Source organism: Leucopleurus acutus (assembly GCF_964270905.1).
Source record: "Leucopleurus acutus genome assembly, chromosome: 20".
Classification (NCBI taxonomy): Eukaryota; Metazoa; Chordata; class Mammalia; order Artiodactyla; family Delphinidae; genus Leucopleurus; species Leucopleurus acutus.
The window spans coordinates 19,365,612-19,393,430 of record NC_139162.1 but is presented as its reverse complement, the minus strand read 5'-3'; the positions used below and the strand labels follow the sequence as shown (position 1 = coordinate 19,393,430).

The 27,819-nt window shown below is 46.2% G+C and overlaps 1 protein-coding gene across 1 annotated transcript; it reads left to right on the top strand.

The window, feature by feature from the left end:
- Positions 1–574: 574 nt before the first annotated feature.
- Positions 575–27,819, top strand: PHAF1 (phagophore assembly factor 1). Its single transcript, XM_082862597.1, has 16 exons — positions 575–674; positions 6,419–6,501; positions 10,484–10,567; positions 15,334–15,377; positions 17,230–17,309; positions 17,544–17,638; positions 18,478–18,575; positions 18,665–18,777; positions 21,947–22,080; positions 22,466–22,549; positions 24,695–24,777; positions 25,186–25,229; positions 25,605–25,648; positions 25,801–25,859; positions 26,485–26,557; positions 27,199–27,819. The coding sequence occupies exons 1-16, from the start codon at positions 611–613 to the stop codon at positions 27,283–27,285; spliced, it is 1,269 nt and encodes a 422-aa protein (XP_082718723.1). The 5' UTR covers positions 575–610; the 3' UTR covers positions 27,286–27,819.

The window sequence follows — 27,819 nt, the reverse complement described above, 5'->3', positions numbered from 1 at the left end:
CTCCCTCCCCGCTGGACCTCAGGTGGTGCGCCCTCGGAACTCGCCTTTTGCGCCCAGTGACTGTGAGTGGGCCGTACATGCAGAGACGGCAGACAGGTGCTGTACAGCCATGTCACATGCATGTATTGCGTGGTTCAGACATCCTTGTGTGAAACGTGTGCGGTGTGGTGTGCAGATGTAGAGGTTCAGAGTACGGTGCTCCTTGTTCCAAGAGCGCTAGCACTTCCGGATGGTACTCTGAGGCCTCTCTCTGCCTTCGCCCGGACTGTCGCAGCAGCCTATCCGGAGTTTGCGCCTGAGTGACTCCGCCTTAGCTCCTCCCCCGAGATTGAAATCCCGCCTTCGCCCCGCCTCTGCCACACTTTACGGCCCCGCACGCCACTTTTGCCGCAGACGCTCCTGCTGCCGCCGCTGCTGAAGGCTGTTGCCGGTGAGGTCAGGTGAGGTCAGGTGAGGTGTGGTGTTGGGCCGGTAGCGTTGGCGACCGGGTAGAGGTGGAGAACAGGGCTGCCGCGGGTCGGCGGGGGCGGTGGGTCACCTGCTGCTTTGTTTCTTCAGCTCCGGTCCCGTCCGCACTGCCGCAGAGAGGCCGCCCCGGCGAGCCGAACCAATGCTGGATCTGGAGGTAGTGCCCGAGCGCTCTCTGGGAAATGAGCAATGGGAATTCGCTCTGGGTGAGTATGGGGTCCTCCCTCACGACCCTACTCGCTGATCCTTCCTTCCTTCCTTTCTGGCCCTTCCCACCTCTGGGCTCTGCTCCTTACTCCCCTGCGCCCGCGGCTCCTCGGCTCTTTGGAGCTCCGGCCACTAGATGCCCGCTCCGACCGCCCCGACCCGGCAGCGTGCCGCTCTGCCAGGCCCTGACGCCCTTGCATCAGGCCTCGGCGGGGCCCCTCCTGGGGCAGTGCTTCAGTAATAATAACAATAACAATGGCTGACACGCCCCAAACATTGACTCAGGGCCAGGCCCCATTCTCCTCTGCATAATTATCTCAAGTGTGCCGCCGGGGTTGCTACTCTTGTTATTTCTATCCCCATTTTACAGACCAAATAACTAAGAAGTGACTGACACCCTTAAACACCGCCACAGTGGTCTGTCTCCCTTTGCTTTTCTGGGCTGTGGGTAGCCTCTAGGAGAAACCCAGGCACTGTTCTCATCGTCAGGTGTCGGGGATCTGGTCAAGGGAGTTAAGGAGAGTTTGTGTGTGTTAAAGGAACTTCTGACTAGCTTCCTTCTCGTTTTTATGTGGTTGATGTGTGGTGTAATCTAAACCCAGACCTTAGCCGAGAGAGTTAAAGGTTGAATGAAATAGGAGTTCGGGGAAAGTAACATTTACCTTGTAGAAAATGCAGGTTGGCCATTTTGTGAGTTTTGGCCCATTTTTTCCCTTTCCTCAACGTCACTACCTTTATGTGTACAATCATTTGCATTCGGTAACCCCAGAGGGTGTTTACTTTTATGTTCCAGCACTAGGAAGGAGGGGGTGGGGAGTGGGTGTCTGTGCTATTTGTTTGTGCAGGGCTGAACTTTTGTCACACTAATTTGGGCTACTGGACTGAGGCAGCTGCTCCATTGGGCTATAGCTTATCCTTGAATCTGGAAAACTCATGTCTATGGAGATAGGGTAGTTGAGAAACTGCAGAACAGATTTGCTGGTAGGACCCTGCTGGTGCTCAGTGTCTCCGTGAACTGAACAACAATCCTCCTCTGGGTTGTAGGAGCCAGTTTTATTGAGAATTTTCAGTCACCTTCTCGCAACACTGCAGCTTCTTGTGAAGCACCAAGAACTTGATTGAGAGGCTAATAATAATATCTTTCCCGCCAGGCCCATTTGTCATGCTGATGCTGTTTGGCTTCTAGTTAGGAAAGAACCTCCCCTAACCACAGCTTATGCTCATACCAAGACTTCACAGGGTGGAGTGAAAACTGTAACTGTAGCTTCAAACTGTGCTTGATGGTGTGACCAGGTTGTGGATCTCTGTAGTGCAGTCTCTGGGTCAAAAGTAGTGATTAGGATATCATTTGAGATTTCCAAAAAATTGGGTGGGAGAGTAAGGCTTCTTCTGTCAACTGTTGCTTTGATACCTTAACCCCTACTCCTAACTTTGCCAGTTTCTAGGAATTAAGGATTTGGGTAGTTCTTTTAGGCTGTCTAAGTAGCAACCACAAACAGTGAAAAGAGCATTTTTGTACATTGGGCCCAGAATTGAACTTTGAGTGAAAGCTTAGTTCCTCGGGGAACTAAGATCCCACAAGCCGCGCAGCATGACCAAAAAAAAAAATTCATATTTTTTAATTGTGTCTGCCTGAGAGATGGTGGTCATTTAACTTCCCCAAGCTTTTTATAAAAAAGTAATTTTTCCCTCTTTCTCAGTCTTCTTCCCAGCCCTCAACACATTTAAACTGCACTTGAGGCTGATAGGTAGGGATAGGTCTAGTAAGTGGATCTGTGCTTTAGAATTACATTCTTAGGCTAGACTAAAGTCACCACAACCCTGTAAGGTAACCTCCATTTGCCAGATGAAGAACAGGCTCGGAAAGGCAGAGAGGAGAAAAAGAAGCCTAACAGGGATTTTCTGCTTCTCACTGCTCTGTCCTTCTGAGTATGGGCTCAGCTTTGTCTCCAGGTTTCTTTTTGGAATCTGTGCAAATGCAGATATATCTAGCCCTTGCCATCATCCGCCTGGCACAGTGAGGAGCTGCATCCAGCTTTTTGGCTGCCTTCCTGGCCTTTGTGTACTCTTGGGAGATTAGGGAAATGCCAACAACACAGAGACAGGAAAGCCTAGGCAGAGAGGAATCTCTGAGAGTGCCACCCATGGGTTGACCAATGGTGGAGTAAAGGCAGTGCAAACTTGAAATGTTTTCAATGAGACTTGCAGGATGTATTGGTATGGAGACATATCTCTAAATTTGTTTTTAAATTAATCTTGAAAAAAATTGATAACTAACAAGGACCTACTGTATAGCACAGGGAACTCTTCTCAGTACTCTGTAATGACCTATATGGGAAAAGAATCTAAAAAAGAGTGGACATATGTATATGTATAACTGATTCACTTTGCTGTACAGCAGAAACTAACACAACATTTTATATCAACTATACTCCAATAAAAAATTTTTTAAAAATTAATCTTGAAAATGCCCAAGCAAGGTAGATTTAAAGGGTCACTGGAGAATGGTCTTCTCTGAGATTACCTTGTTCCAGAGAGACTGGGGGCTTACTCTGTTGAAGGGTCATTCTGTGGACTCTGCTTATAATCATTGAAAATTGAGTAAGAAGTGGTCATAAGCCCTGAAGAGCTTAGTCTAGTGGGAGGGAAGGCGTACAGAAATAGTTCATTTTATTATAATGAGGTAGAGGTTGTATAGGGTGCTGTGGAAGGAGAGAAGAGACTTGACCTGACCTGGGAGTTCAGAGAAGGCTTCCTATTAATCTGTAGGAACCAATACCATTCCTGGAGCCAGTGAGCACCAGGAAGGCCCTATCAGAAGTCTACTGCCAGATTTTTCAACTACACTTCCATAGACATAAATCTTCCAGTCAGGTTTTAAAAAAAAAAAAAAAAAAGTGGGAAAGATAGATGGTGTGGGGAGCTGCAAGCAACGTGGTATTGTAATTAGAGCATGATGTACTAGTGGAAGAAGATCAGATCCCCAGATTCCCTATTTGTAGTTAGCTGCCTGGGACACTATCAAAGAGTCTCTGTTCAGTGGAAAAAAGGATGTCTATTAGTAAAGTGTTGTGGGCATGGGTTTAGGAAGAAAGTTTGGTGACTAGATTTGGAGATATGGGTAAGGAAGAGGAATCTAGAGGTTTCTGGCTTGAGTGACTGTGTTAGAGATGAGATCCAGAATACAGAGGAGAGGCCAGATTGAAGAGAAGATTAAAAAGTCACTTTGAATCTGTCAACTCTTTATTTGCCTTTTTTTAAAGGTTTATTTATTTATTTAAAATATTTATTTATTTATTTGGCTGCACCAGGTCTTAGTTGTGCCACGTGGGATCTTTAGTTGCGGCATGCGGGATCTAGTTCCCTGGCCAGGGATCAAACCTGGGCCCCCTGCATTGGGAGTGTGGAATCTTAACCACTGGACCACCAGGGAAGTCCCTATTTGCCTTTTGATATATACAGAAAACAGATTGAGATGTAAGTCAGAAACTAGTTGGTTGGGTGAGTGAGGGATGGGCAGAAGGAAATACTGCCCATCATAGAGACTTGGGAAAGTTGGAGGAACAGCAAGAAAGAGTGGTATTGATGGAGACAGGATGAGAATTCTCAGAGGGAGAGGGTGGTCCTAAGGGCCTACAGGATCTGTGTATTGTACCTAATTGCTTTATTTCACTCATTCAGAGCTCTACAGGTACATAGAACCACTTACTGTTGTGTGGTGGGCATGGTGATTGAGTGCTGAGGATACAGCCGTAAGACAGACATTGTCTCTGTCCTCAAGGAGGCATGTAGGGGAGACTCTTACAGATAAATAAATGGAATGGGAGGCTTCATTAGATAAGGCAGTCAGGGAAGTGAAGTGTGAGCCAAGACCTGAAGAGTGAGAAGAACCAGCTATGGGAAGAACATTTCAGCAGAGTTGAGTTAGTGCAAAAGCCTAAAGTGGCCAAGAGCTTGATGTGTGCTAGGAACAAAGGGAGGCTTGGTGAGCAGTGGAAAGAGTAGAGGAGGTGGCCAAGGTCCAGAATATTCAGGGCTGTTAGGTGATGGCATGTTGTTTGGGTTTTATCCCCCTGGATTGTGAAACCACTGGAGGGTTATAAGCAGGCAAATAATGAGTAAGGTGTAGGATGTGTAGACTGACCATATACTCCACACCCTTTGGGGGGTTAGGTAACTCTTAGAGCTAGAATGGTGCTCGGGTTTCTTTGCCATATACATGGTTGGTTCCCTTTAGAGACCTTTTGTAGCCTTCCTTTACCAGCAGCTGTGTGACAACTGGTCGTTGGTGGCTGCTTTGTCTGCTCCTGGTGGGTTACTCCCTGGAAGCCTCAGGACCCAAAGATTCCAAGGCCAGGAATTTGATGTGGTTAGGTGCAAAAGAACCGTCCCTCAAGAAAGTGGTTTGTGCCATGTGGCCTTCTCTTTCTCAGCACCTGAGGTTATCTGTCTTGCCTACATGGATGTTTGCCCATTCCCTATGGGAGAGACAGCATAGATGCTCCTCCATTTCAGGAATGGCAAAGCTGAATGGTGCATCAACTTGTTCATATTCTCAACAAACATTTAAGTCTCTACTGTGTGCCAGGCTTTATGCTATAGAAGGCTGGGAAGTACCTTAAGGAGTGGTTCCCTCCAACTTTCTTCAAACCGTAGAATGGACCATTGAATGAAGGCAGGATTAGATCATTGTTTAAATGTAGATGGGTCACACATTTTTTAACTTTCTAATTCTTTGTGTGTGAGCTCTTTTCTGCACATCTCTCCTGGAATCAGAGGTAAACTGATCTTGAATGTGAGCCACTGTGCTGCCCCAAGGTCATATGGTGGTCCTTCTTCCTTTCTCTTATTACCTAGCCCATAATCCTTCAGTCCCACTAAATAAATGTTTATTCAACAGCCACTGTATGGGTCCCCAGTGCTGGGGATCCAGAGAGTGGTGAATAACACAGACACTGTCCTTGCACTCATGAAGCTTTGTTTTTGGATTGTCTCTGTGAGTTTCTTCTTGTTTGAAATATAATGCACTCTGTGAGAACATACTTTTTGCTGTTCCCCATGAGTCCCTGGAATCTTTGAGATGTCATTGGAATCTGGATTTCTTAAACTGGGGGCATATGTAAATTTGTTTAAAATGGCCCACAAGTTAAAAAATCAAGTGTTAAGATTTAGAGGATGTTTGTGGGTTGATAAGTGAGAATCCATTGAAATCCTTCATAAAATAAGTTGATTCTGGTAATTGTGTGATATTTTTTTCACTTTTTAAATGAGCCCTTACAAATCATATGCTCCTGCAGACTAAAAGAGGAGACAGGTATCAGAAAGGAAGAGAGGAAGGACCTGCCTAGGTTATATGTAATCATGGCAGAGTGAGAATCAGAACCTTGGCCTCCAGAGTCATGCAGTCAGTGCATTTCTTACTCTATTCTTTGGTTCCAGCTGACTTGCTTTCTCTAAGCCCTTTGCCTGCTTGGGATCAACATGGAAGTCCCCATTTCCAGGAAGTCTTTTATATTTACTCCCTCCCCTTATACAATCCACTTATTCCCTTAGTGCTTGCCATTAACTTTATTCTCTAGCTCTTACTGCTTATTGAACGTTTATTTACTCAATATGTCCATAGACTTTAGTGGCGTCTGCTCCCACCCCAGGCTTTACTACAGGGACTAATGCCTAGTACAGTGATAGATGCCAGTAAATGGATAGCCCAAGTAACCACACAGGTGTCCTTGCTTTATTTCAGGAATGCCTCTGGCTCAGGCAGTAGCCATTCTTCAGAAGCACTGTCGCATCATAAAAAATGTCCAGGTTCTCTACAGTGAACAGGTGAGTGGTGGCTGATTTGTTTACTGAAATAGCATCCCTACTCAGTGAATCATTTCTGGAAGCTGATGCTCTGGGAGATACTGACTGGCAGGAATTCCTAGGTCAATGCATTTGAATGGGAGAGTCTTCAACACTAGTCAGTTACCAAGTACATTTTCTTTGATTCTGAAACTTGTGGTTTTGATAATCTAGTGCTGCCAAGCTTAGACGAGCCGTAATAACCAAACTTGGTTTTTTTATTATGTTTGACTTACCTACTGGCTCTTAAAAGGGGCTTTTTCAGTGGGAGGTCACCTCAGGGATTGTCTGGTCTTCTAGGGTGCTTGCCTTCCACTTTCATGTTTAGTCTTTTCTGCTTTGTTGATTGCTTTGGTTTGTGTTCAGGATTGTTGCAGTACAGATTTCTAGCTAGCACAGCATCCCAGACTTGAAAAAAAGCAGGTATAGCTCACCCCTTTACTGAGAATGATCTGATATATGGAAATTACAAAACATTTGCTCCAAGTTAATGGACATGTTTTGCTTTTTTTTTTTTTTTTGGTCTGATTTATGGTAGTCTCTATTAATGTTGTGCCCAGAATTAACCCCTATAGTATAATGTTATATGTACCTACAAGGACCTTTTCAGTTTCCAGAAAGAGTATACTATATTTTAGGTTGGCACTGGAGCAGAACTTTTTGAACATCAGGATTTCTTTTATTAGGTTTTATAGGTAAAGTTAGAAACATTTTTATAGACCTTTAGAAATAAGATTCTTCTTATCTCTAAAAATGCAGTCTCCCTTCTGTTGAACTCACTGGAATCCGTAGTTCTTCTGGACACAGACACTATGGAGCAACCTTTGTGGTGCCCTATGTGTCATAAACCTCAGGGAATAGTTTTGATCCTACACAGGCTATAAGATGTTCTCAGTGCCTTTTCTGAGACCCTTTAAGTACCAAAATGATGATTTTATTTCCATTTGTTTCAATTAGTTTCTGATCCTAAAGCAATTGACAGCTTATTTTTGACATGAAGAATGTTGTGGATTAGAGGTGGGTGAGATTTCTGTGAGGCTTCCCAGTTTGGCTTAGTGTCAGAGTTGAGCCTGTTACCTATACCCAAACATTATATTTCATAGTACTGTACCCCTCTGCCAGCCTAGTGAGGCCCATGTGAGGGGTCCTTCTGAGACAGGGAATGCTTAATCTCCAAGCAAGTGCTTGGATATTCTTGTGCCTACCACAAAACACAGAACTTGGGCAGAGGTTCGTGGAGCCACAATGCCAAAATGGTTTCTCATTTATTAAGTGAAGAATGGTGACTTCCTCTTTTTTGCACTCAGATCATCCCTAACCTTATTTGACTTTCAGTGTTAGACCATGAGGGACTTACTCAGGACAGGTAGCAGCCATCAAAACAGGGATAATGGGCTTACTTCTTGAATTTATAGCCACCAGTACATTTAGTTAAATCAGATTTAAGCACCCAAGATTAGATACATTAGAAAGTAGGCTTTAAACTTTCTTAACCAATTATTTTAAATGAAGTATATTTCATATATCACTACCTTGTTGTCTGTCATTCCAGTCTTTGGGTACAAATAGTAGTTTTAACTTTTAACATTAATTAAGCTAATTTCCCCCAGTGTCTTCTAAGCAGCTGGAATCATAGGGTTTTGGGGGTTTTTTTGTTTGTTCTATTTATTTATTTATTTATTTACTTTTGGCTGCATTGGGTCTTTGTTGCTGCATGCGGGGCTTTTCTCTAGTTGCAGCGAGCAGGGACTACTCTTCATTGCGATGGCTTCTCTTGTTGCGGGGCTCTAGGTGCACGGGCTTCAGTAGTTGTGGCACACAGGCTCACTAGTTGTGGCTCACGGGCTTAATTGTTCCGCGGCATGTGGGATCTTCCCGGGCCAGGGCTCAAAACTGTGTCTCCTGTATTGGCAGGTGGATTCCCAATCACTGCGCCACCAGGGAAGCCCCCGGAATCATAGGTTTTTAAATCCAGACCTTGGTTCAGATCTATGCTTTTCCCCATTTCTTGGTTGTCCGACTGTAGCAAGTTAATAACCTGACTGGTTCTCCTTCTGTAAAGTGGATATGATTTCCTTATAATAGAATAATCTTTTGATGAGGATCAAGAGGAAATGGTCTCTCATATGGTGCTTCTTAAATGTGGATCCTGTCCTCTTCTGCCGTCCTTCCCTTCCTTTCCCATTTGTGTCTTTGCTTCCCATCATGTGCAGAAAACCATTAAACATTTCAGAAATATCTTGTCTCTAGCAAATCACACCTTGGAAATTAAATGTGCATATCAAGTAGGTCCCATCTTTCTTACAGGGAAGAGATGTTAACAACTAGCAGAGACAGCTTTACTGAACTGGAAAGTACCTGCTTAAACACCACATAGTACATATGCATTTTGGTTCTGTAGATATAAAGTACTAATAAAACATTAATTGTGAGGATGATTTGCTTGCTTTTGAAAATTGCTTGCTTTTGAAAATTGCTTAGTTATGTCCTGAATTGTAACAATGGCAGGGAAAAAATGATCAGATGTTGGGAGCGTGTAAGAAAATTCAGATACTCCGAGCAAGGATCTTGAAAGATGCTAAAATCTTGCTTCATCCTGCTTACCACCATGGACTAGCCCTCTCAGAAATAGAACTGTGTATTCTGGGTTGAGAGTAAGTGACCTAAGGTCAGGGTTCATTATTCCATTATCGTGCTTGACACCTAATGGTTTAGACATTCATACAGACCTACTGGAAAATTACACCATTCTTTCTTCTAGTGTTTGCCAGGCATAATGGTGCCACCTGGGCCTGCTGTCTTGTGAAGCTCAGTGGGGTGGAGGGGAGCAGACAATCTGAGCTAATCTCAGAAAGCTCCTTCTAGAGAATTTTTCCAGTAAGGCCCACACCAGCAGTGGCACCTGGCCTTCCAGCCCATCTCTCTGTCTCTCACAGGCATACTTTCATTTACTGGGCCTACCTTGAGAAGCTCTATAAAGAAACTTGTCTAAACCCTTTTGACAGCTGTGTGCCAGTTTCAAGAAGGGGCAGGGGTTTGGATGGTGGTGTTTTCCTTCTACTTCTGGGCAGCCTGGTTCAGGCATATGGAGAGTCTTCAGACTTTGAATTGATTGCATTGGCATAGAAGCAGGCAGGTGGGGCAGACTCTAGGAAAGAGTACTGTATGCTGAGTGCTGAGCTTGGTGCTTTCTGATCTACTATCTATGTCCTTATAACAACCCTGGAGGGGAAGGGATGATGGTATTCCCATGAAGAAACTAGAGCTCAGAGAAGTTTAGAGAGTCACTTAAGGTCACCAGCTCACCAAGACAGAAGGCCAGCTCTGTCCACTGCTTTGCTGCTGCTCCCCTCCCCCCAGGACTCAGAAGGGGCAAATGTAGAAATATGACTCCTTAGGTATTAGACTTGGGCTTTTCACTTTCTGATACGGGATGGTGCGGGGAGGGAGGGAGGAGTAAAAGTGTCATCTCATACATAATCAGATCACAAGGTACTTCTTTGTCCTGGAATCTGGCATAAAACAGTCAAAGAATAAAATGTGTTTTCCTGTGGGTGGTACAGACAGCCTGGGAGTGAACGGACATAGGTTCAGCTAACATGCATTGACCATTACTTGCTGAGTTTGGATCCTGGCGAGGCCTTTTACAAGGCTTTTATTCCTCATCAACTACTCTGTAGGTTTGACAGCAGTAAACCCATGCTACAAATGTGGACCCGGGACCCTTGAAAGAAAATGGCCTGTATACTCACATAATTTTGGCCTTTTCCCCCAGGTAATAACTCAAAGGCTGGAAGTAGAGGACACTGCGTTCACAAACCAGTTTCTGGCTTCCAAACCTGTCAGCTGTCTACACTTAGATATTCCCTGTACACTGCATTTATGTTATAAGGTTTCAGTGGGTGCTGGTGAGAATACTACATGTTCAGAGTGTGTATTTATTTATTATTTTGGTTTTTTGTAGTCTCCTCTAAGCCATGACCTCATCCTTAACCTGACTCAGGACGGGATCAAACTACTGTTTGATGCTTTCAATCAGAGACTTAAGGTAACTATAAATGACGAGTAAAGTTTCACGTCAGGCTGATTAACATGTGACGTTGTGGGATGTTTCTGAAACTCATAAGTGGGAGTAGACTTTTGTGTTTTAGAGACAACCACAATATAGGGGACTGAAGCTGTGCCTGTTCCCCTAAAAAGAGAGAAGCTGGGGGTGGATTGGGGTGGTTGGAAGGAGGCTGGGAAGGACTCCAGCCCCAGGCTGCAGAGGTGAAGGGGAAAGAGTGTTGAAGATTTGGGCTGTGGGGAGGGGGCTTTTATGTTGAATAGGAAAATGAGAGGAGCTAAGTATTTGGCATTTATTTTATTTATTTATTTTTGGCTGCGTTGGGTCTTCATTGCTGCATGCGGGCTTTCTCTAGTTGCGGTGAGTGGGGACTCTTCTTCCTTGCGGTGCGTAGGCTTCTCATTGCGGTGGCTTCTCTTGTTGCAGAGCACAGGCTCTAGGCACGTGGGCTCAGTAGTTGTGGCTCGTGGGCTCTAGAGCGCAGGCTCAGTAGTTGTGGCGCACGGGCTTAGTTGCTCCGCGGCATGTGGGATCTTCCCGAACTGGGGCATGAACCCGTGTCCCCTGCATTGGCAGGCAGACTTTCAACCACTGCGCCACCAGGGAAGCCCTAGTAAGGTTTTTATATCTTGTTGTTTTGCTTCATTCTTGCGTCAAACAATAAGGCTGGGAATATGAAAAATGGAAAGTGTTCTTCCTAAAATGCTGAAGCTTGGACCTTAACACCACCAGCACTGAGTTGATTCTTGAGCCCCTTTAAAAAGAAATGTAGGGCTTCCCTGGTGGCACGGTGGTTGGGGGTCCGCCTGCCAATGTAGGGGGCGCGGGTTCGTGCCCCAGTCCGGGAGGATCCCATGTGCCGCGGAGCAGCTGGGCCCGTAAGCCATGGCCGCTGGGCCTGTGCGTCTGGAGCCTGTGCTCCGCAGCGGGAGAGGCCGCAGCAGTGAAAGGCCTGCATACTGCAAAAAAAAAAAAGGAAATGTAAACAAACAACTTGCTGGTATGTAGGGTTGTCTTAATTGGCAGTCAAGTGCAGTTTACTAACACCTGTTTCAGTCCACGATGTTTTTAATACACTATTTACAAATGCCTGCATGAAAGGTTAGTCATGTGACATCAGACTCATGCCTCAGAGTCATAAGGTTGAATGTGGCTCAGGGCAGTGGCATGCCAGAGCCATCATCCTGGTTAGGTTATATATAGAGTTGTCTTTCCAAAAGGCTTGGAAGACAACATGGAAAAATGATCTGTACATGGAATAAGAATTCCTCATTTATGATGGTTTTCCAAAAGGAAAGTTTGATGTGAACATTCTTATCCCCACAACACCCTTGCCTCCTCTTGTAGGCTCAGTCATCCTGTCTTTACTGACCAGAAGTTCCACACTGGCAAAGGGTAGAAGGTGGTCTTCAGTGTGGCTTCTTCACAAATTAGGGGAAATTAATCTGGAAACACCTTTACAAAGAGTCATTTGTTTTTAACTTGGTAAATCCACTTTAGGAAACATAACCCAAAAAGATTATGGGGAGGGTAGTAATGCCAGATATTTACAGCAGGGCTTTTCATAGTAATGAAAAGCCAGAAGCAACCTAAATAGACAACAGTGGGCGATAGATAGGCAGCCTACCATAGAGTTACAGCATGGTGAGGACAATATTATATATTTAGTGAGCACTTAGTACACGTTAGGGACATGGCTGAGTGTTTCCCATGCATTTCCTAATTTAATCTTAACAAGCCTGTAAGTGGTACTTCTTGCCAATGAAATAACAGAGGGACAGAGGATAAGTGGTCTAGCTGACACCAAGCTTTTAACCCTATGTTACCAGAGTGCAGTAACTGGCCACTGGGAATAGAAATGGCTTAGGTTTGTTGATGAGTATGGGAAATAGATGTGATAAAAGCTGAAGAAAATAGTGTAAGCATACTATGCAGAAAAGTGAGGAATGGGAAAAGAGATAGAATAGAACCTTCTCTCTGCCTTCTGTGGGGTCCCTATGAAGAAAGAGGGGCTGGGGCCCTGCCTGAGCCTCTGGAAACTGAGGAAGTAATCCCTCAGGTGCCTTGGTTGGTACCAAGTCTGACCTCACCCATCTGCCTGCCCCTCCATCCAAGGGCTTCAGAAGCTGCTTCTCCCCGATGCTATGTCCTGCAGTTTCCCCATCCTCTCACTCCCTATCTATGAGAGAGCATTATGGAATGAGTCTTCACAAGTCACAATCTTTACAGCCACGTGTCTTTTCCTTTCCTAGCTTGGGTGCTGCCATGTCTTCTCTTCTAGGGAAATCAAGGTCTTTTCCAGCCCAGAGGGTGGAAAACCATGGACTTCAGATTTCCCCAGCTACTTGTCCCTATGGCCCAGCAAGCTCCATAGGTCAAAATCTGCTTGTTGATTCTGGCAAGGGACCCAGAGTGCTGACTGTCTTGGAGTCCTTCGTGTCACAGGTGCCACGCCATAAGTGTTGGTGTGGGCTGTTGGCAGGTGAATGATAGTGTCACAGCAAGAATATCCTGGGGCCCACGGGGTGAGCGATGGGCAGCCCTTGGGGGATCGTTAGCCAGCCATAGTAGTAGCACTCAAAGAGGCAGAGTGCTTGCCTCTGCTATACAAGCAGGGATTCTGGCTGAGGGTTGAGGCCTCTGCCAGCATGGGACCCCAACCTCAGTAAAATGGCATACTAGTTTGGCATAATACACTGCCATGCCCAGGCTTTCTGAAGGTAGTGTCATGAATCACAGCTATTCCCCTGCCCTTGCATGACCTCTCTTGGCACCACTTTTCATATTTTTGAGCTTCATATTGCCCTTAGCTATCTTCATACCCAGCTGACTCCCTGACATGTGTTGTATACCTCCTCTGTGCAAACTAATCAGCCAGACCTCAAGGGGCTTAACTCAGTGGTACCAGTGAACAGCATATGCTAATAGCGGTACCAGTGAGCAGCATATACTAATAGTGTAGGAAAGGGTAGATTGAAGTGCTACAACAGCCCAGCAGAGGGAGTGATTCTTAGCAGCAGGTAGGATCAGAATAGCTGCACCTTATAGTGAAGAGGTGCCCAATTTGTGGTTCAGTTATGATTCTCAAACAAAGTTAGAGACAAGTCTGACCAAGAATGAACTGCCTGTTATGTCTCTGTTCCTGTGACAATGCCAGATGCTCCTGTACCCAGTGTCCCACAGCCCTTCCCAGGATGAAGCCCTGATTGTCAGGGCAAACAGACATTGAACCAGCTCTGCTTGTGCTTCTTCAATGGGGGCCAAACCTCCCAGCTGTAGGATACCAGATGGTGCTCTAGGCCTCAGCCAGCTATGCTACTGCCTGCCTAGCCCTTGACGCCATTGTCATAAAAGACTTCACAACGCTCATTACTTGGCATCGCTAGTGGCTGAGAGTTCGATACCTTTTCCTTTGTCTCATTCCTGAGTTCTTGACATTTCATCTGAGGCTGAACCTTTTGAAACTTCACAAGGGTCCTGAGGTTCTCCAGGTTTGACCAGATGCTCTTCGTTAGGGATATAGCTGAATATTGTCACACTTGACCTAAGCTAATGTAATATGACTTGTTTTCTAGTAGGATAGACCTCTCCCTCCATCTTTTTTTGTTTTTGTAAACCACAGTATTTTGAAGCTATTTTTGAAAGGGACTTGATTTGGGTTTTTATAATGCAGCAAAGTATATAATAAAAGGAAGGGGGCTCAGTATCCCCCTTACAGGTTACAGCCTTCACAAACTGCATGAATTTGTTTCTGTGGAGGGTTTTACTGTCCTGTAGCATGGTATGTACAATCTTTTATGTGACCCAGCACTAGATGATATCTAAAAACCTGATGCAGAACGTCCATGGACATCTGTTGAACAATCCACTAGAAAGAGGGGTAGGGTGAGTTTATGCTGTGTGTGTGGTATGGGTTTTTCTTCCAGAGTTAAAAATAAGAACAGGGGCTTCCCTGGTGGGGCAGTGGTTAAGAATCCGCCTGCCAATGCAGGGGACACGCGTTTGAGCCTTGGTCCGGGAAGATCCCACATGCCGCAGAGCAGCTAAGCCTGTGTGCCACAACTACTGAACCTGCACTCTAGAGCCCATGAGCCACAACTACTGAAGCCAGCGCACCTAGACCCCGTGCTCCACAACAAGAGAAGCACTGCAATGAGAAGCCCATGTGCCGCAACGAAGAGTAGCCCCCGCTTGCTGCAACTAGAGAAAGCCCGTGTGCAACAACAAAGACCCAACACAGCCATAAACAAACAAACAAACAAATAAATAAATTTAATTAAAAAAAACAAAAACAAAAGAATCCGCCTGCCAATGCAGGAGACACGGGTTCGAGCCCTGGTCCGGGAAGATCCCACATGCCACAGAGCAACTAAGCCCATGCACCACAACTACTGAGCCTGCGCTCTAGAGCCCGCAAGCCACAACTACTGAGCCCATGTGCCACAACAACTGAAGCCCGCGTGCCTAGAGCCCATGCTCCCAACAAGAGAAGCTACCACAAAGAGAAGCCTGTGCGCCACAACCAGAGAAGAGCCTGCATGCAGCAACGAAGACCCAACACAGTCAAAAATAAAATAAATAAAATAAATAAATTTATATATTAAAAAAAACGTAATGTGCAGTGCTTCAGGAGAATTTCAACTAGTGATAATTTTTTTTTTCTTCACTACTCTATAAATGTCTTTCTAATTAATCTTTTTCAACTGCAGAGCACTAACAGCTCTTAAACATTTGCTTTTTGTTTTTAGGTGATTGAAGTATATGACTTGACTAAAGTAAAGTTAAAATATTGGTAAGTTTTCTCCCGGTATGTGTCATAGGCTTGGTACACAAGGGCTTTATCTACTACCCATATTAAGTTAGTAAAGGATTCCCATGTGCAGCAGTTCTGGGATTACAGCCTGATGCCATGATTTCCTCGTGCAGCCTCCAAGTCTACTCAGTTTCCTGAGGAGGAGAAGGAAACCTCATTAAGAACACACTGTGTGTAAAACACTTCACATATGTGACAACTTATTTAATCCCACAACAAAGCAGGACCTCAGCTCAGAGGTCTGTGACTGTCCCCTGGGTCATAGCTACCCTTCCCTGCATGGCCTCTTTTGGCACCTCTTTATGTGTTCATTACCAACAGAGGTGGGACAAACCAGATACATCTGACTTCAAGGCCTATGCTAAAGAGAATGCCAAAAGGATTACTATTTGGGGGGCCAAAATCTGCTTTTTAGAATGAAAATGGGATGTATTTGTGCCTGTATGATGCACAAATATTTGAACCTCCATTATGGTAAGGCGCTGTGCTGGCATCTAGAATATTCCGTTCAGTAAGCTTCCTTAACAGGCTTACCTTCTCTGAGGGTGTGTAAGGGATCAGTTCCTGGGCTGACTCAAGCAGTGTTTGCCAGCAGAGAAGTGGATAAAGCAAATGCATAATAGCACTGACCCCTGCAGATTCTGATTGTCTTTTAGTCTTGTTGGGGCCTTCTGTACCTCAGGGTCTGCACTTGAGACCTGCCCTCTTAAGAGACAGTGGTGGGTAAGAGTGAGGGTTCTAGAGTCAGGCTTCCCTGGGTTTGGGTTATGACTTCTTCATTTTATTACTCTGTGAAATTGGGCAAGTCACTTAACCTCTTTGAGTTTGTTTTCTCATCAGAGAAATGAAACCAATAATCAGGTTGCTGGGTTAGGAAGATGACATGAGATAATACTGGTAAAGCATATAGCACAGTGCCTGGTTAAAAACAGCAGTTCCAGATGCAAGCTATTATATATAGAATAGATAGACAACAAGGTCCTACTGTATAGCATGGGAAACTATTTTCGGCATCCTGTAATAAACCATAATGGAAAGACTATGAAAAAGAATGTATATATAATTGAATCACTTTGCTGTACAGCAGAAATTAACAGAACATTGTAAATCAACTATACTTCAATAAAATAAATATTTTAAAAAGCAGAGGTTTTCCATAAGTGATAATTAATTTTTTTTAAAGTATTCTTAACCTTAAACATTTTCCTTAAAATTGTAAATGAAAAAAAAAATTGTAAATGATTTATCTTCATGCTCATTATCTGAAATCATTCGCCTCTCTTTGCTCCCAAGCCCACCCCCCTCCCAGGTATTTTTCCTTTGCTTGGGCTCCATTCCTCCCCATCCACATACCCGTTCACCCAATCCATGAGTGCTGGTTCTTCTGCTTGTTAGGAAAACAAGCTGCCTCGCTTGGCTGTACCCTTTTAAGACATTCATCCCTTTTTAAGAAAGCTCCTTTTTAAGCCAAACTACTAGTATGCATCCTGGGAAAACACCTTAACAAATGTCTATTTCTGAGTACTCTTTATCCAAGTCCAAATGCCATGGGGCTGAGGCCAGATTGATTTCCTTCTGAACTGGCCTGGTGGCCACAAATGTCTTGGGAGGTCCTAGAAGACTAATTCTCTGTATCAACCTCAGGAGAATTGACTATTTATGACCTCATTTATTGTCTCTTATGTAAAAGTTCTATAGTTAAACTTTTATTTTGATACAATAGTAGACTCACTCGCCTGTGTTTTAAGAGTAACTCTTCCAGCCACCATCTCTAATGATCTGTGAGCCCATCTTGCAAAGCCTGGTATTAAAAAGTATCTCTGTTTTTCAGTGGTGTGCATTTCAATTCTCAAGCCATAGCTCCCACCATTGAGCAGATTGACCAGTCTTTTGGTGCGACCCATCCTGGAGGTAAGCCAAGTCCATTTGATTCCTCTGGTCATCTGTAGCCATGTTCCTGTCGGATTTGGGGATTGGTACTTGGGTGTGAAGGAAAGCTCTTTCCTCTTGTTTTCAGTCTAGTAGGTCAGTTCAGAAATGAGACACAAGGAAGGTGTTGCCAGCCATTACTCCCTGCCAGGCTGGTTTGTGTTCACAACTTCTGATGCCATTCAACCATGCCATTTCTTCTCCCCACTCCCACAGTGTACAACTCCGCTGAGCAGCTCTTCCACCTCAACTTCAGAGGACTGTCTTTCTCTTTTCAGCTAGATTCATGGACTGAGGCTCCCAAGTACGAGGTTAGCCTTTCTCTTTCCCTGATATTTATTGCCCGGTGCCCAGGTGATATGGGTCAGCAGAGTACCATTGGAGGAGGCTGGATAGGTGCTCTTTCTTTGGTTTCCTGATCTCTGAGGTCTTCGGAGGCCAATGGGAGGTACAGTGGGGGAAGCTGATAGAACAAAGCCCAGGCTGGCATTCCCAGGAAGAGGGCGCTTTCAACTGAAGAGTGAGGTCGAGCTCACTTTGCAGAGGTAAATCCACGTCGTGTGCTTTAAAACTCCAAATCACCACAGTTTTTCTTAATGGCCTGGAATTTGAGAGAATTCATCCTTAGGCAACAGCATCCTTAGTGTTATGAAATGATAGCTTTTTGTAAGTTTTACATTTTATTAAAGGAGGCATTTCTACATTTTCTCCCTGATGAAGGAATGAACAGCTAAGTAAAATTAAAGATGAACTTGCATGATTAGGTGAATTTATTGACCTGGAGACAGGTTGGACTGTGTGCTTTGACCTGGCCAGTTTTTTTTTTAATATCAAGAGTTTTAATCTTGATAAAACAAGCAAACTTCAAAGTTTCTCAGAAACCACAGTCCCATCTTTCTACACTGTAGGTAACCATACCCATTTTTATAGATGAGGAAACAGATACAGAAAATTTGTACCAGGTAAGGCAGTACCAGTAGCAGAGTTCTATCTGAAACTGAGATATTCCTATTCTAAATTCCTTACTTTTAAGGAACTTTTAACGTGACCTGGCCAGTTCTTGAAGGCCATGAGTGTCAGGAAAGTGCCAGAGCCTGAGTCGGATGGCCCACAGTGTGCTTTTATTAAAATATTTGTCTTGTGTTTGCAGCCCAATTTTGCCCATGGTCTGGCTTCTCTCCAGATACCCCACGGAGCAACTGTGAAACGAATGTACATCTACAGTGGAAACAGCCTACAGGATACCAAGTACGTGTAGGGGAGCACAAGCTTCATGCTAAGGCCATGGGCTCCCTGGGAGGGAGGGCAAAGCCTCTGCTCACTGTGCCTTCCCCCAGGGCTCCCGCGATGCCCCTGAGCTGTTTCTTGGGCAATGTGTACGCTGAGAGTGTAGATGTTCTTCGAGATGGAACTGGACCCTCAGGTTTACGACTTCGCCTACTTGCCGCAGGTCAGTTACTGGCTTTGGGGTGGTGGATTCTCCGTTATATCCTTGTTGTGATAGTCTAAAATCCCACGTCCTTAGGATAGTTGGTAGAAGACAAATGGTGCTGATGTTTATGGTTAAAAGTTTTCATTTAAATTTGTGAAGGGACAAGACAGTCTTATTTTGAGCAAATCTTAATAAATGGCAGTAAAACTTCCCTCGGCAGGTACATCAGCCTCTGTGTACTTATGTAGCTTTGCAGTGGTTCCTACGTCCTGGAGATATATCTTATGGGCTCAGTGTTGTATGTTGTCTCGTTTTCCACCCTTTGTGCTAATTTCTCAGAGTAGACTGGCAAGAGGAGTTTGTTGAATTGTGGTATAGCCATACCCTGCTCAGTTTTGTTGACTGTGAACAAAAAGAGTTGCTGCCTTCAGTAGCTGGTCTCTCCAGGATTCACGCCTTATCTTGTATTTTCTTGTGTGGACAATCTCAACTCCTTCGGACCTTTGGATTATACTTAGTGGTACCGAGATCCTCCTGTGTGTAGTTTGCCTCCATAAAGATGGCCTGGAGACTTTGAGCTCCATGATGGGGCTGTGCCTTAATGGAGTTCACATTCTAGCCAGTGTTTGTTTGTAAGCTGGGGTCTTGCATCAGTCTCTGGGGCATCCGTTCTCAACCGTTTAGAGTCTGGTATATAAACTGTGAACTCACTCCCCTGAACAATTAGACAGTTCACAGCCTCCAGGTTAGAAATTTCTTTTCTTTTCTTCTCTTTTTTTAATAATTAATTATATATATAATTTTTTTTTAATAAATTTATTTATTTTTTGGCTGCATTGGGTTTTCATTACTGGACACAGCCTTTCTCTAGTTGCGGTGATCGGGGTCTATTCTTGCAGTGCATGGGCCTCTCGTTGCAGTGTCTTCTTTTGTTGTGGAGCACGGGCTCTAGGCGCACGGGCTTCAGTAGTTGTGGCTCGTGGGCTCTAGAGTGCAGGCTCAGTAGTTGTGGAGCACAGGCTTAGTTGATCCGCGGCATGTGGGATCTTCCCGGACCGGGGCACGAACCCGTGTCCCCTGCATCAGCAGGCAGACTCTCAACCACTGCACCACCAGGGAAGCCCCTACAGTGATGTTTTTAACATGGAAAGTCCATTCAATTGTCTTGATCCCCACAATAATTTATAGGATGACTCATTCCAGGGAATCAGAAACTAAAATAGTCTCCTAAAAAGAACTAAGAGTAATTTACCTGAGGAGGCTTCAGGTAGAGTGAGACAAGAGAGGAGGCTCACCTGTAAAGGGTGTCTCTCCCCTGTAGCCCTACCTGGACATTCACAAGTATCTGGTACTTGGAGACACGGTCCACCTTGACAGGACTTTTGGTGGGTTCCATAGGTCACCCAGGCTTGCCTAAGTGCAGGATTTATAGACAGAGGTTAATGTAGACCGTGGTTTTTCCCAGGACCTAGTTAATGTACACACAGCTGTGTGTGTGTATGTGTCAGGAGTGGGATTTGAAACAGCTCTTATTTTGCCACTCAGTTTATATGTGCTGTGACTTAAGACTCTTGGGTTAGTTGGAGAACTCAGTACCTCTTTGTTTCAGAGTTTGGATCCCTGAAGTCTTCTGTATATAACAAATGGATTGTTATACAAGAAAGAGCTTTGTCAGCTATAAAGCCCTGTGTAGAGTAAGGTGATGGTGGTGGTTATCATGGTACCAGGAATTGCAGTCCTTGGTTTCTTGGCTTCCTTTTATAATTTTGAGCAAAACACTTTGTCTTCTCATCCACAGAATGGGGGAAATTTTACTCTTGGTGTGTCTGTTGCTATTCCACAACCACTTCTGTGTATGTGTGTGTTTAACTAGAACCATTTCTGAAATGTATTAGGCAAAGTCAGGGTTGAAAGATTCTTCCCAACAAAGAAACTTCTGGCAAATCAGGTTTTTTTCTTTCTCCCACTTGCCTGGTTTGTCTCTTTTGAGTGTTAGTGGGTCTGGTGTTTGTAGAATTAGGGAGTTAAAAGTTAGTGTGTGCTTTGCTCTTGGCTGTTTTATAGAGTGATCTTCAGGTCCAGTCTCAGGTTGGGGGTTACCATTGAGAAGTACTTTTTTTTTTTTAATATATTTTATTTTTATTTATTATTTTTGGTTGTGTTGGGTCTTCATTGCTGCATGCGGGCTTTCTCTAGTTGCAGTGTACAGGCTTCTCATTGCGGTGGCTTCTCGCTGCGGAGCACAGGCTCTAGAGCGCAGGCTTCAGTAGATGCAGCACATGGGCTTAGTAGTTGTGGCTTGTGGGCTCTAGAGCACAGGCTCAGTAGTTGTGGCGCATGGCCTTAGTTGCTCCGTGGCATGTGGGATTTTCCCGGATCAGGGCTTGAACCCATGTCCCCTGCATTGGCAGGCAGATTCTTAACCACTGCACCACAAGAGAAGCCCCAAGAAGTACTTTTTTTTTTTTTTTTTTTTGGTACGCGGGCCTCTCACTGTTGTGGCCTCTCCCATTGCAGAGCACAGGCCCCAGACGTGCAGGCTCGGCGGCCACGGCTCATGGGCCCAGCCGCTCCACGGCATGTGGGGTCCTCCCGGACCGGGGCACAAACCTGCGTCCCCTGCATCGTCAGGCAGACTCTCAACCACTGCGCCACCAGGGAAGCCCCCCGAGAAGTACTTCTTAACGTAAATCCTTGTATCTTGTCAGGACCTGGAAAATGGCAAGCGATAATAGCACCCATTTATATATTTCCGTAGCACCTGTGCTGCTGTTTATTGTACCACAGTTGTGATGGTCTGATTGGAATCTTCATGCCATAAGCTCCAGTGTGGGCAGAGACTGCACCTATTCTGCTCACCATTGTTTCCTCAGCATCTAGCAAAGTGTCCTAGCGCATGGTGTCAATGACTGAGTATTTGCTGAGTCAGTGAATGACTTTTCTAGAGCTCTGTATCACTTTTGTGGGATTGAGTGAATCTCTCGCATTATTTTGAGTAGATAGTGATCTCTTCTAGCATCTCAGGTCCTGGTGACCTGGTACTTCAGCTTACATGCAGTCTTTCCCCTCAGCCAAACCTGATAATGCAGCGTGCAGCCACTGGCCTCTCTAGGGCTCCCGGGACCCTGGGCTGCAGGGTCACAGGCGCTAACTGGGAACCTGACCACCTGTACCTTGTTCTCTCCAGGTTGTGGACCCGGCTTATTAGCAGATGCCAAGATGCGGGTATTTGAACGCTCAGTGTATTTTGGCAATTCCTGCCAAGATGTTCTTAGCATGCTTGGCTCTCCACACAAGGTCTTCTACAAGTCAGAAGACAAGGTAGGGAAAATATGTTTATAAAGTGAATAGGTGGTGTCTCTCTCTCTCTCTTTTTTTTAATCAACTTTAACTTAATACTGAGTAAATGTAAACTGCTGTTTTCCCATAGGACCTGCTGTATTAAAGCTGATGGAAAAGTAAATTGAAAGCTCTTTTCCGACCCCTGTTGGTCAGATTGTTGTGCCTTTCCTTGGAGACCAAGGCGCAGTCTATAGTCAACCAAAGCTGGCTGGGTTGTTTGGCAGGAGCATGTGGGACTCCCACACTCTTGCTTCCCCAACAGATTAATGTTATACAAGAAACACAATTTGTAGACTCATTTAATCCAAGAATTAAATGTATTAAGGGGTTGGATTTTAATTCATTGTTATTTTTTCCCCAACAGATGAAGATTCATTCTCCTTCTCCTCATAAGCAAGTTCCATCGAAGTGCAATGACTACTTTTTTAACTACTTCACTCTCGGAGTGGTAAGTTGTGATTCCTTAGAGAAGCGTTCCATTTCTGTGGGAGTGTGCAGTGCCCCTGGGCATACCTGTGTGCATACATGCAGCTTTCACCATGCCTGGCTGCAGGAAACCTCGCCCTAGCTGGCTTTACCAGGGTCGTCTTGCATTGGCATTGGTACCCCCAAAGTAGACCTTTCCTGTCACCACCATTGTTGAGAAACACTGGGTTCTCTGGTATGTCTTCATTTCTTTTCTGAGAGGAACATGCTCCACAAGTAGAGGCTGCAGGAGTCGTTCAGGTTAAGATATTTTGGGAACTGCTGTTTTGTAGAGCATAGGACCCTCTTCTGGAGCCAAAAAACAGGTAGACTAAAAAGGCTTAAAGTCTGGGAGTGTGCTCGTGTATTTTTAGGGGATTTTAGGGGATCGCCCCAGAGGCATTGCTGCGGCCCTGTGCTCTGGACGTACGGTGCTGAATGGAGCTGTGGCCATCAGTGCTGACAGTCCAGCTGGTAGATGTGTGTGTGAGAGAAATGATAGTGTAAAGAAAACTGCACCAGCAGGATAGAGCTCAGAGGGCAGGGCTATCCTGGATATTGGGTTTTCTAACCTTTCAGCTTTCTAGGGCCTGGGACCCTGAAGCAGCAAAGAAATGGTACACTCCAGAGAGGGAGAAAGGAGGAGGACTGGGTCTGCCAGTGTGGAAAAGACCAAAGAGGAGCCGGGAGTAGCAGGGGAGAGGCAATGGGATCATAAACTCTTGAGGGTAGGATGGTGGCAGGAGGGAATGGCACTGTTGTAAGCTGAACCTCTTTTTTTTTTTTTTTAATGTTTATTTTATTTATTTATTTGGTTGCACTGGGTCTTAGCTGCAGCAGGCAGACTCCTTAGTTGCAGCTCGCCAGCTCCTTTAGTTGCAGCACGTGTGCTTCTTAGTTGGGGCTCACCGGCTCCTTAGTTGTGGCAGGCGGGCTCCTTAGTTGCAGCATGCATGTGAGATCTAGTTCCCTGACCAGGGATCGAACCCAGGCCCCCTGCATTGGGAGCGTGGAGTCTTAACCACTGCGCCACCAGGGAAGTCCCAAGCTGAACCTCTTTTTGAGTTCAAGGGCCAGTGATGATAGGTGTCAGGGAAGATGGAGCGAATGGACCAGCCCTGATGGGACATGGTGTGGCTATTGGTGGAGGGCTGGAGTCAGGGGTAACCCTGGGGTCTCAGGCAGAACAGCTGACAGGATGTGAACCTGAGAAGGGTGTGGCGGGGTACGAAGAGGTGTTTGATAGGCAGTGTCAAATCCAGGTCTGAGTCCTGGCTAGAGGCTAGCCTTTACTTCAGTTCCAAGGGTTGCTGACTCCCACAGAGAGGGCCTGTGGAAGCCAGAAGGGTCTGGCAGGTCATGGCATTCAGAATAGCCAGGTGCCTTGAGTCCCTTGAGAGTCAGGTGGCCCCTGAATCTTCTTGTTAGCCTGTAAGCCAAAATCTGTGCTTGGTTACTTTTTTTTTTTTTTTTTTTTTTTTTTGCGGTACGCGGGCCTGTCACTGTTGTGGCCTCTCCTGTTGCGGAGCACAGGCTCCAGACGCACAGGCTCAGCGGCCATGGCTCACAGTCCCAGCCGCTCCGCAGCATGTGGGATCTTCCCGGACCGGGTCATGAACCCGTGTCCCCTGCATTGGCAGGCGGACTCTCAACCACTGCGCCACCAGGGAAGCCCTTTTTAACATCTTTTAAAAAATATGGAACACTTTACGAATTTGCATGTCATCCTTGTGCAGGGGCCATGCTAATCTTCTCTGTATCGTTCCAACTTTAGTATATGTGCTGCTGAAGCAAGCACTCGGTTACATTTTTTATCGGGTGTTTTTGGTCAGGAAAGATATCCCTGACCGTGTTTGAGTTCCCAAGCAGTGGGAGCTGTAGTCCCTTGTGCCTTTTGGGCCTACTGGTACAAGGTTTGGAATGACGAGGCCTGTAGATGGTTCGGTGTATGTCGTCATCCCTTCGCACTCAGCCTCAGCTGTCCCCTTGATTGTTATTTGGGAGAAAGCTGTTCCCCAAGGGCATCCCCATTGTGGAGTGGGTGTCTCTAAGTTGGACATGCCCTCGAAAGCCCCCTGCCCTGCCTCAGTAACTTTCCCCACTTGGGCATCCTTGTTTTCTATCCCAGGACATCCTCTTTGATGCGAATACACACAAAGTGAAGAAATTTGTCCTACACACCAATTACCCTGGACATTATAATTTTAATATGTGAGTATACCTGTACCTGCCCCTCCAGGAAAGAGAGCTTGTGGCTTTGGATGTTTGCTATTTCATGGAAAGCAAACATTTCCTGAGTGTTGGCTCTGTTCCTGGTATAGTACCCATTTCCTTATATCTCTCCATTTATACCCATTTTACAAATAGGGAAATAGATTCAGAAAGCTTGGCCTCTTATCTGAGGTGATAGGGTCTTCAGAGCCCCCAAGCTGTGCCCTTTTTGGTTTGACTCCAGTGCCCAGATCTGGCCTCTCCCAGGGAACACTGTGTCAGGCCCAGAGCCAGGGCTTTGGGCAAGTGTGCTTGATCCTGTTTTTCCTGGGGTGCAGAGTTGAGATGTGGGGGTGGTCAAGGCCTCCCAAGGGGTTCAGCCTTTACCCATCTGCCTTCTTTCTCTAGTTATCACCGCTGTGAGTTCAAGATCCCACTAACCGTAAAGAGAGGTGAGTAGTCAGTGTCCTCAGGGTAAGGAAAGGATTTTAGAATCAATCTCTCATGATGAGAAGAGATTGATCCACGCAGAGAGGGTGGCAGTGGTTGGGTTTGTGGCGTCCTTGCCCACCTGCTCCTGCCCATAGCCTCAGCTCCTCTGGGTTGGGCTCTGTGTTCTGGGGGCCACAGTGTTCTTGGTCTGTAGTCTCCTGGAGGCCCTCAAGGTCTTATCCTGTGACCATGGGATTGCTGGTTTCCAAACTTCAATCCCAGTGCATAGGGTGGCTAGGGCTGGGGTCACAGGTGGGCTGAGACATCTACCTGAGCAGGTGTGGAACTGAATCCGGGCCAGGCCAGATACCAACCACCCTGTGTTGTCTTTTCAGAAAACACAGATGGTCAGACAGAAACATGCACGACCTACAGCAAGGTAAGCTCCTATTTTCCCACCTGATGCAGTCTGAAAATGAGGTAGGCATGAGTCTGCCAGCAGTCTGGGTTCCCATGTCCTTTGGGCCAGCCATTTGTCACGGGTAGGGTCGGGTCCCTGCTAATCCCCTGTCACCCGCATCCCTCTTACAGTGGGACAACATCCAGGACCTCCTGGGCCACCCTGTGGAGAAGCCTGTTGTCCTGCACAGGTGAGTGGGAGGTTGCTGCCTCTGATCACCCCATCCGGGTCCTCACAGCCGAGAAGGCCCCGGGAGCCCTAGCAGTGGGTATGGCTTAATGACAGAAACGACAAACTTCTGATGTTGCCACAAACATGCTTCCTGCTGCAACCCTGCGTGTTAGGACTAGGCCAGCTATTCTGCATGTTTACTCACACCAGAGAGGCTGCCCCTTGGGATAGCTCCCCCCTCTCCCACCTATCTCCAGGTATGGGAACCTTTTTGCCTCTAGTTATTCAGAAAGGGAGCCAGTTTTGACTAGCTGTCCTGGGCCCCCTTTTCCCTATCAAAGCTGCAACCTGCTTTAGTTCACAGCCCAATACCTGGTTGCATCCTGCCTGACGTTCCCTCTCCCTCCTGACTTTGCACCACTCCAGTCCAACTGCATGTTAACTTTCTGTGCCAGCTGGACTATGTAGGATTTGGTGCTTGAATGAGGCCCATCACTATGCCTAGGACCTCAAGGGCCTGTGTGGGAAACACTCACAGCCATGAGGGACCACTGGCTAATAGCCCCCCATCCCAAAAGGAACCGGATGCCCTGCCTGGCCTTGGCCTCTGTCTGCCCCTCTAACTGTGGCTTCCCCGGCCTCAGGTCCTCCTCCCCAAACAACACCAACCCATTTGGCTCCACGTTCTGCTTTGGTCTTCAGCGGATGATCTTTGAGGTAAGCCCTGGGGGTTGAGTGGCCGGTGGTCATGGCGAGGACAGGCAAGTGATTGAGAGGGAGATTGGGGAGGGCCTGAGGGCCCTGCTGGGCAGGTTAATCCAACAAGATGAGAGGAAATGGGGATCCCACATTTATATTTGAAAATGTGAGTACAATAGGAAAGGTAACCACAGAGCAAGTGGGGCTCAGTCCGGGTGTGTTGGGGGCCTTTAAATGCCATGTGAATGAACATGCTGTGGGGTGAGTGGCTATAGAGGCCCCACTGGCTTGGGAGAAGAATGGGCTGCCCCTGTTTTCCCATCTGGATGCCATACCTTCAGCAGACCTCTAGCAGTTCCAGAAGGACTGGACAAATGGGTGTGGTGAAGTTTATATATCCCAGAGAAACAGGCAGACACAGGAGCAGAGATGACCCCCTTAGCATGAGTTGGGGGGTGTTGAGGGGTCAGTCCAGCCCTGTGTGCAGGTGGATTGCACACACAACCTCCAGCCCCTGTGCACAGGAGCTGCCTCAAGTCCCTTCTCTTCAGTCACAGCACAGGACTGATGCCACTGCGGTTTTTGTGGGTCTGATTGCCTGCTCTGCTTACATCCCTTCAACTCCTCCCCCTTGATTCGCTGTCCTCTTCTCATAACAGGTCATGCAGAACAACCACATTGCCTCAGTGACCCTTTATGGCCCCCCCAGGCCTGGTGCCCACCTGAGAACCGCGGAACTCCCCTAGGAACATCACCACCCATGCCCCTCTGCCCCATGGAACTGTGTATCGCATCCTGTTCAGCAGGCCAGCCTGTGGGTTTTCTTGGACACCTTGCCAGTGTGGAAGGGCTGTTGTGATATTTTGAGGTGGGGCTCAGGCTGGGTGCTCTGCCATGGGGTGAGAGGCCCAAATATTCTTCTGTGCGATCTCAGCCTGCTGGTGCCAACAGGGGACACAGACTGCAAAGAGAAGCACAAACTCTGAGCCTTGATACCTGGACCCAGGAGCTCTCGACTAACGTGTAAGGAGACAGGGTTCTGTCTCCCCTGTCCCTGACACATTGGGAAAACTTGGGGCTCTTTCTCTGGCTGAGGACACAGGCACCCAGACAAGGACAGGGTCCTGCCTTTGGCCCAACATTGCCACATGACCCTTAAGGCAAGCAGGTAGCATGTCTGTAGTACTTGGTTGCAACTTTTGCACTACATCCACTTTAGTTACTTGATGAGCTGGCTGTGGCCAAGGTGGCCCACTTGCCCTTCCCTGTTTCTTTCTTGC

Bases quoted from the DNA above. Each gene is read 5' to 3' on its own strand.
- PHAF1 (XM_082862597.1), top strand. From the start codon at position 611: ATGCTGGATCTGGAGGTAGTGCCCGAGCGCTCTCTGGGAAATGAGCAA. The intron at 18,576-18,664 runs GTACGTGTAGGG...GCCTTCCCCCAG, and splicing joins AACAGCCTACAGGATACCAA to GGCTCCCGCGATGCCCCTGA. The intron at 25,649-25,800 runs GTAAGCTCCTAT...TCCCTCTTACAG, and splicing joins CATGCACGACCTACAGCAAG to TGGGACAACATCCAGGACCT.